The sequence below is a fragment of the Equus caballus genome, chromosome 12, assembly GCF_041296265.1.
Source record: "Equus caballus isolate H_3958 breed thoroughbred chromosome 12, TB-T2T, whole genome shotgun sequence".
In the NCBI taxonomy this organism is placed as follows: Eukaryota; Metazoa; Chordata; class Mammalia; order Perissodactyla; family Equidae; genus Equus; species Equus caballus.
The window spans coordinates 41,796,284-41,814,537 of NC_091695.1; the positions used below are offsets into that span (position 1 = coordinate 41,796,284).

The window sequence follows — 18,254 nt, forward strand, 5'->3', positions numbered from 1 at the left end:
TGATGGCTAATACTCACTGTCAGGCCCATTCATTATCCCACCCAATCTCCAAGCTGTGGACCTTGGAGCCTGAGAAGGGAAGTGAACCGCCTGAGGTCACTTGGCAGCCGAGCCTGGAATTTGCTTTAATTGATGGAGCCCTTGGCTGGAAGAGGCAACCCCATGGTAATTCCGGTTCCAGGAGAACCGGGCGTTCACTTCGTACATATTAATTTAATGAGACACACTGGAGGGCCTGGCGGCTATAATCTGGGGCTGCAGCCTCCCTCCCAATGCCTCCTCGCCCCACCTCCCCGGGGAACCCTGGAGATGGACGCTGGGGCCCCAAGGGGTGGGCGCCGGGAGCCCTGGGGATGGGCGCCGGGGCACCGGGAGCACAGCGGGGGGCGCTGCAGTCCCGGGCGTGACCACCAGGTGGCGCAGCAGCCGCGCGGAGCCCTGCCCCCGCCGCCCCAGAAAAACCAAAAATACCGATGAAAAATTCCTTGGCCTGGAAGCGGAAAGTCAGTTGGAGATTCCGGGAGCCTTCTGTCAAATCCGGGAGGTTTGACGTTCTGCTGCAAGCAAAAACCAGGGGCGTCCGTGACAGGCAAAGGGCAGGAAGAAGAGAATATCTTTTAAAGCCGATGGAAGAAGGAAGGAGAAAGAGGAAAGGATGCTCTCCGGGACGCCCGGCACCCAAGCAGCCTCCTGTAGCCGGGCAGTTCTCCAGGTGGCCGCGTCCCAGGACGGCAGAATCACCTGGGGGCTTATTTTACAATGCACATTCCTGGGCCCTGTCTAGCCAGGTGGCAGACCCCGGGGAACTCCAGGTTAGCCAACAGTCCTGCCGTTTCTGATCCACGCTCGGGTTTGAAATACCATCATGGCAACACTTCCTACCCCAGGCCAGAGACCAGGGCCCGAGAGGGGAGGTCGCTGCTCCAGAGGACGCCCCGGTCCAGGCCCTCCCCTGTGAGCTCAGACAGGCACGAAGCACAATTCTTTCCACATGAAGTTCGGCCCTTGGGCTGTCTGGACTGGTGTACGCCCAGGGAGCCCCTCTCTCGTGGCCTCCCGCGCTGTCACTTGGGTTGGCTGGCTCCCTGCCTCTGTCTACTGGCTATTTTAAAATGTGTAATGAGCTCCTGCCCGGAGAGGCAGAGGAAGGAAGCAGCCTTGGCTTTGAGATCCAGGCCCAGAGCTCCAGTTCCTTGGCTTCCTGGCGGGGCGCCGTCTTGGCCCAGTTCCCCAAACCCTCTGGGGAGCTTCTGGGAAGTTCAGGGTCCAGACACCCACCCACACCTCACCCACGCACCCAGAACTCTGCAGACGTCCCTCCGGAACTGACTCAGCTGGTTCCTTCTCCCATCCTGGGGGTTGACATTAGCCTCCTGGGCTGGCCCTAACGCTGACCCGATTCCTGAATTCCAGCCTCCAGCTGGGATTTGGGCTGTGACAGGCGAGAGGGCACCCAGCAGCTGGCCAGGGGCGTGGGAGAAATCTCAGGCTTCAGTGTGTGGTTCCAATCCCAACTGCACTGTGTGACCTTGGGCAAGCTGCCTGCCCTCTCTGAGCCTCAGTTTCCTTGTCTGGGGGAACCAGCACCACCTCTCTCCTGGGCTGCCCGAGGAGTGGATTCACATCCTCGGGTGCAGGCAGCATGGTTGGCAGAAAGCCCAGCACGCAGCAAGCCCTCGGTGCCTGGAGGAGCTGTGACCAAGAGGCCTAGCCCAGGTGGGGTGCTGGAGCGAGGGCTGGCTTCACCCTTCCTTACCCCAAGCTGCACTGGTGTCAGACACGGGTCAGGGAGGCGTGACTTTGCTTACCTCCCCGATCTGCATGCCTGCTCGGCTCCTGGGCCCACAAGGGGCTTCTAAGAGATGCCAGGAAATGGTTCATGGTGTCCAGCCTGGGGGAACTTGCAGTGTAATAAAGGGAACCTGGAACCTCGAAATAGAAGCTTCTGGAGCTAGTGTCTTGACAAGCTGGTCTCCCCGTGCTGCCTAGAGGGAGATGCACAAGAAGGGGAAAACACCATGGGTCAGGCCTTCCCCCATGGCCATCCCCATGTCCCCCACAGCCTCAGGGCGGAGGAGCCCAGCCGGGAGGGCCCCACCAGGCCTCAGCCCTGTGCTTTCACAGGATGGACAGACATCGACTGGCACCTGTGAAGGTCAGGGCAACGGTTTCCTGAAGTAAAGGGCCGCAAGTGGAGGGTTCTGGAAGTTTCAGATTTAGGGGTGCTATCAGCCGGCCGGGGAGCAGCTGTGGAGGCCTCTCTAGGTAGCTGAACCTGCTTCTCCGCCGGCGAGCCCGCACTGGGGTTAAACTTTAACGAGGTCCCGACATGCCGGCCCGGCTAATATTTCCTCCTCCACTATCGTTCAGTAACATCCCAGCATTGTGTCTCACTTTTTAAAAATTAACCTGACCTTTCACTCTTGGTGCTGGAGAGTGAGGGCCACTCGGATGTCCCAGACAGCTGGGGCACAGTGAGCTCTGTCCCCTCTCCAGAGAAGTGGGGCGTCCAGGTGGTCACTCCTGAAACAGGGCGAGGAGGAGCTCCTGAGCACCTCAGGACCGGTGTGACCAGTCGCTGGACAGCTGCCCCACCTCTGCCGCGGCCAGAGAGGGCTTGCCAGGGCACATCCCCTGGTGGCCGGGGACCCTGCACTTGCAGCGGCTCCGGGACACTCTCTGGCTCCCTGACCGCCCCCGGAGACCGCCCCGGGGGCGCCGGCAGCTCCCTGCATGGCGTTCTCCGAGCTCCTGGAGCAGGTCGGGGGCGAGGGCCTCTTCCAGACGCTGCAGGTCTTCACGCTCCTCCTTGTGTCCGTCCTCCTGCCCTCCCAGCTGCTCCTGGAGAACTTCTCGGCCGCCGTCCCTGGCCACCGCTGCTGGGTCCACATGCTGGACAACGGCTCTGAGACCCCTGCAAACCTCACCCCCGAGGCCCTCCTCACCATCTCCATCCCCCCGGGCCCCAACCAGGGGCCCCACCAGTGTCGCCGCTTCCGCCAACCGCAGTGGCAGCTCCTGGACCCCAATGCCACGGCCGCTAACTGGAGCGAGGCTGCCACGGAGCCATGCGTGGACGGCTGGGTCTACAACCTCAGCACCTTCACCTCCACAATCGTGAGCGAGGTAAGGGCCTCCTGCGGCCAGCCCCACGGCTCTCCTCCCTCCGGGCGCCCATCACTGGAGGTGAGACTGCTCCCGTCACCACTGCTGTTCCATGATATGCCACCCCCTCAACGTGTGTTTACTAACTGCTTACGGTGCCGGGATTCTGATCTGGGGTCAGGTTATAGGATGAACCAGGAGCCTTCAAGGAACTTACCTTCTGGCAAATTCGGAATCAGTCAACTTGGGGGGATGTTCAGGTGCCGGTTGCCCGGCCCTGGGTGGGAGGCACTGAAGAGGTCCCAGTGACATGTGCTCAGCCTCCTGGCCCCAAGAGAGGAGCACTGGCAAGGCCCCCTTCTGGACAGAACGCAGGCTCAGCCAGGGCCAGGGACTGCCCGGGTCCACCTGCCAGGAGCCAGCAGAGTTAGAATCCCAGCCCTGTGGTTTGACCACCGCCTGCCACTGCCCCCCCACCGTCCACCTGGGACGGGTATCTCCCTGTTGACTCAGAGCTGAGTTGTGTTACATTCGTGCCGTGCAGCTGGCTGCCAGCACACACCTTCCACCTCTGTCGCCTGGCCCTGGGTATCTGGGGACCCCATTGTGGGTGGCCAGACCCCAGGAGCCAGGCTGACCAAGCGTCCTGACAGGGACCTCTCTCTGCTGCCCTGGCCATGCTGTTCCATATCCCCCGAGCCAGGCTGTCACGGACTTCCTTCTCTTCCAGTGGGGCCTGGTGTGTGACAACCAGGGCCTGAAGCCCCTGGGCCAGTCCATCTTCATGGCTGGGGTCCTGGTGGGATCCTTTGCCTGCGGCCTCCTCTCCTACTGGTGAGTACCTCCGCACCCCGACCTGGCTCCTTCAGCGCAGACTGAGCGTCGTGGGGACAGAAGCACAGAAATGCCAAATGAACGGCCGTGTTCCCTAAGAGGGGGTTCCCTTGGTCCGGGTTCTGGCCAGGAGTCCCAGGTCTCCAGGGGTCAGTGACACCCAAGAACTCAACATCCAAACCTCAATGTCGGGTTAGACTGTGCCGAGGGAAATTGCCCTGAACACTTGCTCTGTCCGCAACACTACCTCCTTCAGCGATTGCACCAGCCTTTATTGAATACCTACTGTGTACCAGGCTCTGTGCAGCCTCTGACCTCAGGGGGCTGAACATCTTCTGGGCAGAGACAGACCCCTCTTTCTTTTAACTCCAAGTACATGACACGCTATGAAACAGAAATACTCTCTCCCTCCTCCCCCTCCTCCCCCTGGAACCCCTCCTGGGGTGGAGCACCCAGGACCTAGTCCAGAACCTTCTCTGCTCCCTTTGTGTGCTCCTCCTGTGGGAGGTACCGCCCTCCAGAGCTGAGAACATCCACATCGCGCCCCTCCTCTCGGGAACCCACCTCCTACTTGGGGTTTCCACTGGGGGCTCCCCACATGGACCACGGCTCTCCAACTCTCAACCCCACACCCCTCCTCCATGCTGTCCTCTTGTCCAAGCCACCACCATCTCCCCCCTGGCAGGCCAGGCCTCCTCGCGGGTCCCCTGCCTCCCCTCGGCGGTGGCCGTCCCTCATGCTGCAGTGCGCAGAGTGACTTTGCAAAGCCTGGAATGTGGGTCTGGTTGATGCCCAGCCCGAGGTCCTCTGGGGCCCCGCCGCCCCAGAGGACAGTCTCTGCCAGCCCACTGGTCCCCGCCCACCCCGCCAGACACTTGGCTCCTCCCCTGAAGTCACAACAACCCCTTCTGAAGCAGCCCTGCCAGTGCTCGGCCGCAGAGTTCCATGGCGGTAGCCTCCTCCAAGAGGCCTTCCTGGCCTTGAGCTGGAGACCCTGCTGGCCTTGGGTCCCGAGGGTCCCACGGCTCTGCCTGCTCTCCTCATCACAGCACCTAACTGTGACGGCACCTGCTCACTCACGTGCTCGCTCATTCATTGTGTCCCCCGAGACGGGGCTGCCGGAAGGCAGGGGCACATGCTCCAGCATTATTTCATGAATGGCTCAATTCTTCCCGACTTTCTCCCGGCAATGCAGGCTCTGGGTCTGCAACCCTGCCTTGCATATCCTAGCTTCCTGGAAGACAGGTTGGTGCTTCTCTGTGCCTCAGTTTCCTCCAGGAAGTGGGGGCCCTAGCACCCCCCTGTGGGGTTGTTGTGATGGTTAAGCGGGTTGATGACATACGGAGCATGGGCCGGGTCTGGGCCAGGTCCTTGCTCCCGGGCACTGCTCACACAGGCCAGGCCGAGGTTTGCCCACATCTCTCCCACTGACCAACACATCCTTTAGCTAAATGCTGCAGCGGTGCAAGCTAAGCTGGCCTCGGGGCGGCAGTGCAGAGGGAGTGCGTGCTGGGGGCCCTGCTGCATGGTCTCCTGGGACCCCGTCTCCATGCACACACAGGTGAGGAGCTGGCTGGCTTGCCCAAGGCCATGCTCACTGAGCCTCCTGGCTACACCCATCCCCTCGCACACTGTCTTGCTTTTCACGACAACCCTGTGAGGCATGTCATCAGGAAGACGCCCAATTTGCAGATGGGGAAACTGTGGCTCAGAGACATTGAACCACGTGCCCAAGGTCACCCAGGAAGGGCAGACCTGGACTCGAACCAAGGCATCCGAGGCCAAAGCCATTCTTGACCGTGTGGCTATGCTGCCCGCTGAGAGCAAGGCGTCCGCCCTGTTTACAGCAGGTGCCATCTCAACACACTCCTGGGCGTTCCTGGAAGGAGGTGGGGGGGATGCGGCGAGATGCTGGGCTCCAGCCGGCGCCCCCCGCTTTCTAGAACCCTCCGAGGGCGGGCACCCGCCTCCATGCGCACGTCCCTAGGGCCCCTCTCCAGGCCCCCACGGTGTCTCCTCCTGAAACAGGTTGGGGCGGAAGCCACTTCTCTGCTGGTGCAGCCTGCAGATGGCCGTGGCCAGCACCAGCACCATCTTTGCCCCCAGCTTCCTCGTCTACTGCACCCTCCGATTTTTGAGTGCCTTTGGGCTGGCTGGCATCATCCTGACCTCAGCAACACTCAGTGAGTCCCTCGCTTGGCCTGCTCCCGCCACGGGTGTGGGGAGGAGGGGGCCCGAGGCCGCCGCATGGGGCCCTCACCGGCGTGCGTCTGCATCGTCCTCCAGTGGCAGAGTGGACCACTACCCGCAGGAGGGCTGTCACCCTGACGATCTTGGGATGCACCTACAGCTTGGGCCAGACAGCCCTGGGTGGCCTGGCCTTCTTCCTGCGGGACTGGCGAACCCTCCAGCTGGCCGTGTCAGTGCCCATGTTTGCCACCTTCCTGACATCCTGGTCGGTACAGTGTGGGGCCTTTTCCCTTGGGGAGAATATTCCTGCATGAGAGGGAGACCGGGGGGAGAGGGGGCCCCCTACCCCCGCCATCCTGGCTGGCCATGGCTCCCAAGATGCCGAGAGCCACGGAAGGGACAGACACGACCAGAGCCCTCCCTGGGGAGAGACATCCTGGGGCTTCAGAGTTCCAGGGTGGGCATTTTAGCTGGAGGTCGGAGGTTCCCATCCAGCCCACTGGCTTCTGGGGCTGAGGCTGAGGGCGCCGTCCCTCCCCACGTCGACACCTACTCCACCACCTCCCTCCTTCCCCTCACTCGTCCGGCCTGTGGGCACCTGAGTCAGTGAGACCCAGCACGGGGCATGGAAATATTTACTGCCCTCCTGCCCCATGCCAGACATGGCCTTAGGCACTGGGGACACATCAGCAAATGGAACAGACCAAAAGCCACTGACCACAGAGTTTTATTGTATCAACAGGATGAGTAAGTGAGGAGGAAGACATCCCATAATTATATTTATTAGGACACCCTAGCATGAACTGGGTGCATCCCAGGTGCTACTGTAACACCAGGTGTATATTAACACTTCTAATGAGGAAGACAATAGCATTATGGCCATATTCAGTTGAGGGATTGAGGCCCACAGAGGTTCAGTGACTTGCCCAAGGCCACACAGCTGGTGAGCGCCTGAGGCAGGGTTTGAGCCCAGGCAGGCTGGCTCTTTTAACCTCTGGAAGTTCTTGACTTCTCTGCCGGCAGGGCTGAGTTCCTGTGGGCGGGGAAAACTCTGTCCCTTCCCCCAGGGAGCTGCTTCTTTCTGTCCACCTGTCCCTGAGGCCGGGGAGAAGCAGAGACTTTTATAAAACCACTTGGTTTCAGCTGGGGATGTTTTAGAAAAAAATCAGCATGATGTGAGCTTTTTGTCATAGAAATGGCCCCCGAATTGCCCCATGTCCAGGCAGCCAGTGTGCTGGCTGTAGGAGAGGTTCGGGCTGGCAGGCTTCTGGCAGCCAGGAAGCCAGATGGGGCTGCACGGTGGGGAGCAGGCAAAGAGGGTGGGCAGGCATCAGGGCTCATCTTTGTTCTGAAACCGTCAAGGACTGTCCCTCTTCCAGCCTGGCTTTAGCGGTACAGAGGGAGAAGCAGCTGCCTTCTCCTCACTCCCATTGCAGCTGGAGGGTCTGCTGCCCCCCACCCCCTCCCCTGACCTGGGGGGAGCACCCAGAACGCATAGGAGAGCAAGGACCAGGCCAAATGCCTGCTTCCTTAACAGGTGGCTGCCAGAGTCTGCCCGGTGGCTGATTATCACGGGCAAACCAGACCAAGCGCTTCAGGAACTCAGAAAGGTGGCCAGGATAAATGGCCGCAAGGAAGCCAGAAAGACACTGACCACAGAGGTGAGATGCCACTGTTCGTGTCCCAGAGTGTGGGATATGACCGGGAAAGAACACGTGCTGATGTATTATCGGTGTTATCACCAACCGCACCACTACCCACTTCACCACCACCACCATCACCATATCCATCGTCATCACCACCATCACCATCTTTATCGTCATCACCACCACCATCCTCACCATCATCTCCACCAACATCATCACCACCACCATCACCATCTTTATCATCATCACTACCACCATCCTCACCACCATCCTCACCATCATCTCCACCACTGTCATCACCACCACCATCATCACCACCATCTCCACCAACATCATCACTATGATCCTCACTACCACCATTATCACCATCCTCATCACCATCCTCATCACCACCATCTCTACCAATACCATCACCGTCATCATCATCACCATCTTCAACACCACCATCTCTACCACCATCATCACCACCATCTCCACCACCATCATCACCACCGTCTCCACCACCATGATCACCACCGTCTCCACCACCATGATCACCAACATCATCACCACCACCATCACCACCATCTCCACCACCATCATCACCACCATCAGCACCACCATCTCCACCACTGTCATCACCACCACCATCCTCATAACCATCTCCGCCAACACCATCACTATGATCATCACTACCACCATTATCACCATCATCACACCACCACCATCACCATCTTCATCACTACCATCATCTCTACCATCTCCACCACCATCATCACTACCAACGTTCTCATCACCACCATCATTATGACCACCATCAACACTATTCCCACCTCCGCTATGCCTGCTGTCACCACCACTATCATCATTTCTACACAACACCACTACCATCACTACCACCAATAATAACAATACCACTAATACCAACACCATTGTCAACAGCATTACACCTATCCTCACGCCCACTATCACCCTCACCACCATCACCTCCACGAGCAGCATCACCACAATCGGTTCATCTTCATCACTACTAGCATCACTAATACCATCACTAACATCACTATCAGTATCTCTACAAAACACCGTCAACACGTCATCACCTTCACCACCATTACCAACGTTACCAATAACAGCAATCTAACTATTATCAACATCGACCCCACACCCACCTCACCACCTCCGTTATCCACTACCTTAATCCACAGATATTGCACACGAACCTCATGGGGCTTCTCAGTGTATTTGGGGAAAGAGGATGTGTATATTTGAAGGTAGCCATTTTGAGGAAGTAGGTGTGGGAGGATGTGTGGCCAGAGACTAGAGGACACAGATCCTCTCCGGGGGCGAGAGGATCCGGGAAGGCTTCCAGGAGGAGGCAAGCTATTGCTGATCAAGACTGAGCTGAGCACAGGGCAGGCAAAGCCGAGAGGTGCAGGAGGAGACTGGATGGGCCCTTGGGGAGCAGTGAGGGGCCAGCGTGGTGGAGTGGGGGTGCCCTGATGCCAGCCATGAGGAATGAGGAGGGATGGTGGGGCTCTGGTGGCAACTGCCAAGAGCAGCTGCAGCCCACAGCTCAGGCGGCCAGAACTGGACACAAGACCTGCTCCCTGGCTTGGAGGAGGTGGGCCAGGTCTGCAGAAGAGAGCTCAGCCAGGGGGCCATCTCTGCCCCTGTCCCCCGGACTCTCCAGTCTCCAAGGCCAGGCTCCCCCATCACTCTGCCCACCTGGACCCCGTCCCCGGTGTGGGGATGGGCAGGGCCACCGCCCCGACTCTCACTGTGCCCCTGTTCTCCCCGGAGGTGCTGATGTCCAGCATGGAGGAGGAGGTGGCCTCCGCGAGGGCCCGCCAGTCGGTGCTGGACCTGTTCCGCGTGCCCGTGCTGTGCTGGAGAAGCTTGAGTCTCTTCGTGGTGCAGTACGCCATCCCAGTGATCCTTCCTGGAGATGGCGCTGGGGAGGGAGGGGGGCCCATGGGGAAAACGGTCCCTTACAGGCCTCGTGGGGTGCATTTCTGGCAGGGACAGGCAGCCGCCTCAGGAGGCAGGGGTCCTGGCAGGTGGGCGAGAGGGTGGATGTGCAGACATGGCCTGGAGAGGCCGGCTCGTGCAGGAAGCGAGACGAGGGACTGGCAATGGCTGAAGAGGACCAGGGCTCATCAGCATTGGACTCACCCTAACGGCCACACTCCTAGGGGGCTGACCAGGTGCTGACCACCCACCCACCCCTCGGAGCAACCCCGAGAGACAGGTTCATCTGCACCCCCACTTTATAGATGGCAAAAGCGGGGCCCAGAGGGGCAGGTAGCAGGCACTTGACCTGGGCTGAGCCACCTCCTTGCCCAGCTCTGTCCCCGCCAGGCCCCCCTTGAGCATAGACTCCCAGGGAAGCCCTGTCTCAGCACCCAAGGGCACCTAGGACCAGGAAAAGTCCTCTTCAAACAAATGCAGGTCAAGCGACTTGGGGAGGAACGTGTTAAAAAGTGCGAGCCGGGTTTGACTGGGGCTGGATCTTGAGACAAAACTAAAGATTAGAAATCCTTTATTTTAGGCTATATTTAACCACGTATGGGTTATAATAGCAAATATTTGCTACATCTTAGAACAAAGAATGGATCAAATGCTTTTTTTTTTTTTAGTTTAAGTTACTTCTGATAAATTAGGAGTGCCCCACTATCCCGGGCCATTACTTCAAACGCCTGGAAGGCTTCCTCAGTTCTCCCAGGGGCTGCCCTGCATCCTTTGTTATTCAAATCTCAGGCTGGGAAGGAGCTCACCTTGGGGGTTTCTTGTCTTTGACTGTTAACCCAGTTGTTACCAGCGAAGCCTCTGGATCCTCATGTGTCGGCCACTTTGAGCCCCAGGCGTTTTCCCACGTCACTTTCCCAAGCTTTAGGCAACACTGTGCTTTCTGCAAGAATTGCAGCCTGACTCGCACCTGGTGGCCGGTGGCCTAAGGTGTCTATTGGGTGCAGCAATTGGGTGTCGCTGGGAAGAGCATCCGGGTGAAGCGGGGATGGGGACGGATTCGGAAAGTGATGGAGAGGACTCCACACTGTGGCCACTTGTGGATCCAAATTCCATCTCCAAGCTTTGAAAATTCAGCTCCTGCAAATTCAGCTACGCAGGAGTCTGTGGCAGGGGGTCCCCAGGGAAGCAGACTCTGAGGTGGAGGTCAGGGAGCAGAAAGTTCCTTAGAAATGGCCCTTGGGACCATCTCCTGTGGAAGCGTGGGGGAGGGGAGGAGAGGAAACAGGATGGCGAGGGGAGAGTCACAGTGATGCCGTCGCATCGAGGCCCCAGCCGACCCACGGGGACCTGCAAGCTGGGGTGGCCCTTCTGAGTCGTCCCCCTGGCAGGAGTAGACCAGCTGTGGATGCTCTCCTCAGCGGAGGGCCAGCACTCCCAGGGCCTGGGGAAATAAGACTTTCCATCCTGAAGGGGGCACAGCCCAGCGCCCCCCACCGAGATCCCGTTCGGTTATTAATCCCATGTTTTAAGGCAAAGAAACTGGCATCCAGAGAGGGGCAGGGACTCGCCCGGTTCACGGCTAGCGGTGCAGGGCCAGATCACGGATCCTGGCTGTGACTGGGAGCTGGAGCTGAAGGGGCAGCTGCGCGACCCACAGGGCCCCTGTCTGGCCAGAGAGGCTGGCCAGTCTTCTGGCTGGTTGGTGGCCAGGGAGCCTAAGGGGCGATGCCCCACCCACCGAGGCCAATTCCCAAGGCCCGTATGCGGAATGGATGAGGCCACTGCCCTCCTCGCCCTGTCCTGGCAGCCTGACCCTGGGGAGACGCATCCTGCGTTCGACAGGCTTCTCGGGGTCTGGCGGCCATGAGCTCAGGGTTGGGTGTGCTCTCCAGGGACGGCCCTGGTGTGAGGCGATGCTGAAGGGTGCCCTGTTCTCTGTGGGGCGCGGACCCGACTTCTGGCTTTGTCCTGCAGATTCGCCGTAATGCTCTCCTACTACGGGCTGGTCCTCGACCTGCAGAGACTGGGGAGTGACATCTTCCTCCTCCAGGTCCTCTTCGGAGCCGTGGACTTCCTGGGCCGGGGCACCACCACCTTATTTCTCCGGTTCTTCGGCCGCCGCGTGACCCTGGCCAGCTTCCTGACCATGGCTGGCCTCTCCATCCTGGCCAACGTACTGGTCCCACAGGGTGAGGCCAGGGAAGCCCAGAAGGGTGGGCTGAGCTGCTGACAGCTTGGGGCTCTTGCTTCCAGCCCACCCCACTGCCCTCATCCGGCTGGCTCCTTCCTCTCCTCTGGCCCCGAGGATGGGCAGGGGCCCCCTGTGCCCGGCTCTGCCCAAGTCCATTACTCTCGCAACATTTGTAGCATCATCGCAGGAATCCAGTTCCCTCAACCAGCCCGCCACCCATTTTCCTGAAGCAATTGAGGTTCAGAGAGGTGAAGCCAGGTGCCCAAGGTCAGCTAGCAAGCGATGAGCCAGGGCTTGGACCACACTTAAAGCCTGAGGCTGGAGCCCGTGATGGGAGGGAGGGCTGGGAAAGCTTCTCATATTCAGGTTGGGCTTTAGGTCGCTGGAAGGGAGGCAGGAAAGGCATGAAGCCAAGAGTGTGGTGCCTTCTTCTCCCTTGGTAAGAAAGCAAGAGGCATTCGCGTGCAGAGAGCTGGGGCGGCTGCCGAGGGCCCTTGTCTTCCTCTTCTTTCGGAATGAGGCTGTAAAACCCCGGAAACCCTCCCCATGTCTCCTTTTATTGCTCAAGGCGGGAGGCTAAAGGAGGGGCAAGGACATGTGTCCTGTGATGGCAGCAAAGCCAGGAGGTTGGCAGAGGGACAACCAACAGCCCAGAGAGACTGAGTGAGGATCAAGGGCCAGCTGTGAGCCCAAACTCTGAGCAAGATGCAGCACTCAGAAAAATGTCTGGGACGAGCACTTGACAGTTTATAAGACTCTTCATAACAACAAGTGGGAAGGGGAAACTGAGACCCAGGCTCATGGCTAGAGTGTGACCCGGACCTCGGCTTCCTGGCTAGGGCTTCTGCCATCCACCCACTTGCTCCCTGTGAAAGCCAGGGGTCCCCAGGCAGGGTGTGCAGCAGCAAGAAGCTTCTGGTACCTGGGCACCCCAGGGCCTCTGTTGTGGGCAGGGCCCAGCGTGACCCTCTCCTTCACGAGATGGAGTTTCCTCAGGACCCAAGGAGCCCTGGCACAGCCACAGTGTAGGGGGCAGGCCTCGAGTCTACCCTCAGCTGCCCCATGCTCACCCATCCCACACCTCCCTGGGTTCTGGCCCTGCATCCAACTCCCCAGCCCACCTACTGTGATGTCTTCCTGTGCCACAGGCCCTGGGCAGCCTGGTACTGAGTCAGCACTGCCAGGGATCTGGGTTCAGCCTAAGGAAGCCATGTGGGAGAACTCAGCTCCTTCACTTCCTGAAGACCCTCTTGAGCAGACCCCGCTCTCACCCTTTCCTCTGCCCAGGCTTGCAGCCCCTGCGTGTGGTCTTTGCCGTGCTGGGAAAGGGATGTTTTGGTGTAAGCTTGACATGCCTAACCATCTACAAGCCTGAGCTCTTCCCAACTCCGCTGCGGTAGGCTGGGCTGCAGGCTGTGCCCCGGGGTGGGGGGCTTGGAGACCCGACGGCTGGGGGTAGAAGGCGATGCCCCTGGGAGGGCCCATGGGGAGGGCAGAGAGGAGCTGGGGACTGATGGATACACAGCAGAGGGCAAGGGGGACCCAGCGCCGACATGGAATTGAGCAGCTGGCCCCAGCTGGCCTTCCCCCAAAGGCACATCCTAGGCCAGGGCCTCCCCAAGAGTCCAGACTCAGAAGGCAGCGGTACAGGGGGCCCTCAGCAGCCCTCTAAGCCTGTGACTAGAAGCTGTTTTGAGACACAGAACACTCTGTCCAGGAGAAATCTTATAAGAACTCTGGGAAGGAGAATGAGAGCTGCCCTGGTGTAGTGGGGACCTCCCCCCACTTGCTTCCCACTGCCCCCCTCCCTGCCCCAAGAGAGCCCCGATCACAGCCTTGGAGCCCAAGGTCTCCATGGGACAGGGATGGAAAACCAGTGGTCTTGAATTAGACCACCCCTGCATTGGACAGTTGGGTAAACTGAGGCTTGGGGTGGCGAAGGACTCACTCAGTAGAAGGAGGGGACTGGATCCCAGATCCCTGGAGGCCTAGCCCAGTGCTCTTTCCTTCAATCACTCGCTTGTCCATTCTTTCATTCATTTTTTTCTGACACATGTTTATTGATTTTGTTGATGCTACATAGGAAGCCAAGCTGGGAACTCAGTGGCCTAGGAGGAGCCCCCAAATGACCTAGACTGGGGAGAATGGAGTGGGCCCTAGAGAGTTCCCACAAAGGACTCTTGATGTTCTCAGGAAGCAGAGGCCCCCTCTGGATGGGAAAATCTATGTGGACTCCATGGGGGAGGTGGCGTTGGGGAGACCTTGAGGAGGGCAGCTCCTTCGGCCCAGCTTTCCCTCCCCTGCGTCCCCTGGCCCAGCCCAACAGCCCCTCCTCTGATAAAGACCCCCTCCAAAGTGGCAGGTGTGACAAGGGTCCGGGCCCTTCCCTCTGCCCACAGGATGACCGCAGATGGCTTCCTGCAGTCAGCAGGTCGGCTGGGGGCTGTGATTGGCCCCCTGATCATGATGACCCGCCAGGCCCTGCCCCTGCTGCCCCCCATCTCCTACGGTGTCATCTCCATCGCTGCCAGCCTCATCGTGCTCTTCCTCCCAGAGACCCGGGGACTTCCACTCCCTGACACCATCCAGGACCTGGAGAGCCAGTGAGTGACCCACGGCTGCTCTGGGAGGGGCACTCAGCTTTCAGGGTGTAGATGGGCGGAGCTGCAGATGTGGCGGCTGGTCCACCCAGAGCCCTGGGACAGGAGAACTCAAGGGCCCGGGAGACCTGCTGGGTGGAGAGGGCAGGAACTGGGCTGGGCTTGTCGTGGCGATGACATGAGCAGCTAGAGCTGGAGTGCTCACAGCGTTCCAATGCCACACTGAGGGCGGAGCAAGTAGGGTATCAAGGCTTGCGTTTCTGAAGCCATTTAATCATTGCTACAACTCTGCCAGGCAGAGACTATTGCCATCCACACTTACCAGAGGCTCAGAGAGGTGAAGTGACATATTCGAGGTTTTACGGGTAGAAGGTGACTGTGCCTTAGGCGGGAAAATGTCACGGTCAAGAGCCCAAGCTCTGCAGCCAGACTTCCTGGGACCGAATCGCTACCTCCTTGAGCAAGTTACTGACCACTCTTACCAAAACTGACCCAAGAAGAGAGAGACAGCCTCAACCACCCCAGTTAAATCTTCCCACAAAGAATTCCAGGCCTGGACAGATTAACAGGTGCCTTGTCTCAGACCCTCCAGGGCTCTGCTTCCCTCACATATGTTCTTTTGAGAGAATAGAAATGAGGGAAGCTGCCTCAACTTTATTCTATACCCAGAATAACCTCTATATTCCCACTTCTTCATTTGTAAAATGGATGTAAAAAAGTTTAAAAACTGAACAAAAAGCAAGCAAGCAAAAAAAAAAAAAAAATCCAGCCTAGCTCAAAGAGTTGTTTTCAGGTTTAAGTGAGCGATTGTATTTCAGCACCAAGGCCAGCGCCCGGCCGGCCCCACGTGCTCCCAGAGTGCTGCGCGGTGTGTAATTGAGCGCTTTGGAACGGGAACCAAGGTCATGATAATAGTAACAATAACAGCGGATGCTGGGTGAGCCTTTATCGTTTTAATATAGCATCTTATTTAATTCAGACAACAACCCCGCAAGCTGCTGTTATGTCCAGTTTCACTGTCAAGGCAATGGAGACGCAGAGACGTTATGTAACTGGCCTAAGGACACTCAGCTGAGAAGTGGGGAAGCTGGGACTTAATTTACTCTTTCATTTAATCCATTTTTGTTGTGTATCCGCTATGTTTCAGGCACTGTCCTATGCTTTGGGTACACAGTGGTAAATGAAACCCTCTTCTCATAGAGTTTATACTCCCATAAGACTTGACCCCCACTTCTGCCCTCCACACCTCAAATGTGCAGCCATTTCACCACACATCACTGCTCTCTCTTTTGATTATTCTAGGACATCAGCACCAGCCAGTGGTGCCCAGCGAGAGGAGATCATCAGAGAAAGCACCTGGTTCTAGAAATACTGCCTGCGTGGAGCCCCTTTGGCTAAAGATCCCAACAGAGGGAATTGCCGCTTCGCCAATCAGAGGGTGGGAGTGATTGGGGAAGCCTTGAGGGTCTGGTGTAGCAGGGGCTGGGCAGGCATGGCTGAGTGGGCAGTGTCGCCATCTACTGTCCTCCCTAACCTGGTCAGACTCTCCACCCACCTCAGCTCTACAGGAGCCCACTGCAGACAGCCATGCCCAGCCTGACTGCCCTCAGGTCCACCTCGTTAACAAGATGGGCCCTCTTCCTTCCCTGCCAGGCTCACAGCTTCACACATTCACCCAGCCAGCCCCCCAACTCACTTCACAGAACCTCTGCTGCAGGTTACTCACCTCTGAGCTTCCAGACGGGATCATAGGACAGAGAGGGTGGGATCCAGACAGAACTGGATGCTGATCTGTCCCCCACCACTGATAGAGTCCTCATCTGTAAAAGGGAACGATCATGGAAACTGCCTCCCATGGTGGGTGGTAGGGTGAACGGATCTTACCACAGCGCAGAGTCCAACAAATAGAACCGGCTAACAGAGCTGCCAGGTGCCAGTGTCTAGGTTGTGCCCTGCCCCAAGGCACCAGCTAAGGAGGCATGTGGGGGCCAAATCCAGCCCAGGCTACACTGGCCCAGACACTTACCCTAACGGGGGCTGTGTTCATTCCAAGAAAGGGGTTGTTTTCATTACCTCCCATTTACCCCATTGCTGAGGGAGGGCTTCCTGCCTGTGGATATAGGGATGGCCTAACACACGACATCTAGCACTGCACAGATGACAGGGACTGCAGTTTATTAATCACAGCCCAAGGGAGGATGACACCACACGCCCTGCAGGGTCATGAGGGGGTTGCTCGCAAGAACAGAGTGAACCACCAGGGGCCGTGGGGGGCAGGATTTGTGGTATCAAGAGGGTGGGGTGGCTCCTGGTTCCTGCAGGAGGATGTGACTGGCTTGTTTGACTAATTTCACACATTGGCAGGAAACTTAAACCTGCGTCTCGGGGAGAACACAGAGCTCTGCCTGGTCCCTTGATAAGAAGTGTTGTTGGCTAGGGGAGCTTACAGGACAGAATGGGGAGGGATTCACAGTTAGGCCATTTGAGACCCTCTTGGTTGCACCAGATGTCAAGGCAGCAGGTAATATTGGGCCTTGATTTTAGGCCTCACATCACAGGAGCACCCTTTTGCTGTTTGTCTATCTCGAGGGGTCGCCTTTTCCAAATTCACGCAAAGACCCTCCCTGTGCTAGCAGCAGCCCAGGCTGGTAAAATTGTGGGATGGTTGAGTCTGACCACTTATTTGAGAGGTGAGGAAACTAAAGCCCAGAGATGGAATGACGTGCTCGGAGCCACACACCTGACTCCAGCCCAGGGCTCTTTCCAGAGCACCAGGCTCCTCGCCCTCACCCACATCCCTCTGCAGCCCTGTCATAAAGTTACATCCTTCCCCAAAGATCCAGACCCTTTAGACAATTGCCCACCCTCCTTGGACAAGTCAGGGAAACTTCTAGATTCCCCATCCCAGGTCCCCTCTCTCACATCTGACACACACCAGAGCCGTCACATACAATTCAAATCAAAACCATCTGGGAGCTCATGATAAAGATCACGCTTTCCCCACCAACAGGCCCCTAGGGGTCCCCAGCCTTACTTCACATGTAATAAATTTAAAAGAATTCAAATCACACAAAGTGTGTTCTTGAATCACCATGGAATTAAATTAGAAATCAGTAACAGAGTTATCTAGAAAACTCCTTCAAACTAAGCAGCACACTTCTAAATCATCCATGGATTAAAGAAGAAATCACACAAAAAAATTAGAATTTTTACTCTGAACTGCATGAAAAAATTTTTAAATGACACATCAACATTTGTGAGGTGAAGCTGAAGAATCATTAGAAGAAAATTTATATCGTTAAATGCTTACATTAGAAAGGAAGAGAGGCTCAAAACAAACACTTCAGCTTCAGAAACTTGAAAAAGAAGAGCTAATTAAACCTAAAGTAAGCAGAAAAAGGGAAACAATAAACAGCAGAATCAGAGAGACAGAAAATGATCAAGAAAATCAATGAAACCTGAAGCTGGTTCTTTGAGAAGATCAATAAAATGTATAAGCCTCTAGCCACAGTGCTCAGGAAAAAAAGAAAAGACACACGTGACCAACATGAGAAACAAAAGAGGAGGCACCACTACAAACCCTACAGAACTTAAGATGATAAAGGAATAATATGAGCAATATTTTACCAATAAATTCGACAACTTAGATGAAGTTAGCAAGTCTCTCGAAGGATATAAACTACCACAGCTGACTCAAGAAGAAATAGATAACATTATTAGTTCTGTAACTATTAAAGAAAA

The 18,254-nt window shown here is 57.2% G+C and overlaps 1 protein-coding gene across 1 annotated transcript; it reads left to right on the forward strand.

The window, feature by feature from the left end:
- The first annotated feature begins 2,419 nt into the window (after nt 1–2,419).
- On the forward strand, nt 2,420–17,587 carry SLC22A11 (solute carrier family 22 member 11). The gene is made up of 10 exons (XM_023654320.2): nt 2,420–3,126; nt 3,836–3,939; nt 5,968–6,122; nt 6,226–6,394; nt 7,667–7,790; nt 9,555–9,670; nt 11,697–11,911; nt 13,201–13,309; nt 14,313–14,516; nt 15,816–17,587. The coding sequence occupies exons 1-10, from the start codon at nt 2,734–2,736 to the stop codon at nt 15,877–15,879; spliced, it is 1,653 nt and encodes a 550-aa protein (XP_023510088.2). The 5' UTR covers nt 2,420–2,733; the 3' UTR covers nt 15,880–17,587.
- The last annotated feature ends 667 nt before the right edge of the window (nt 17,588–18,254 follow it).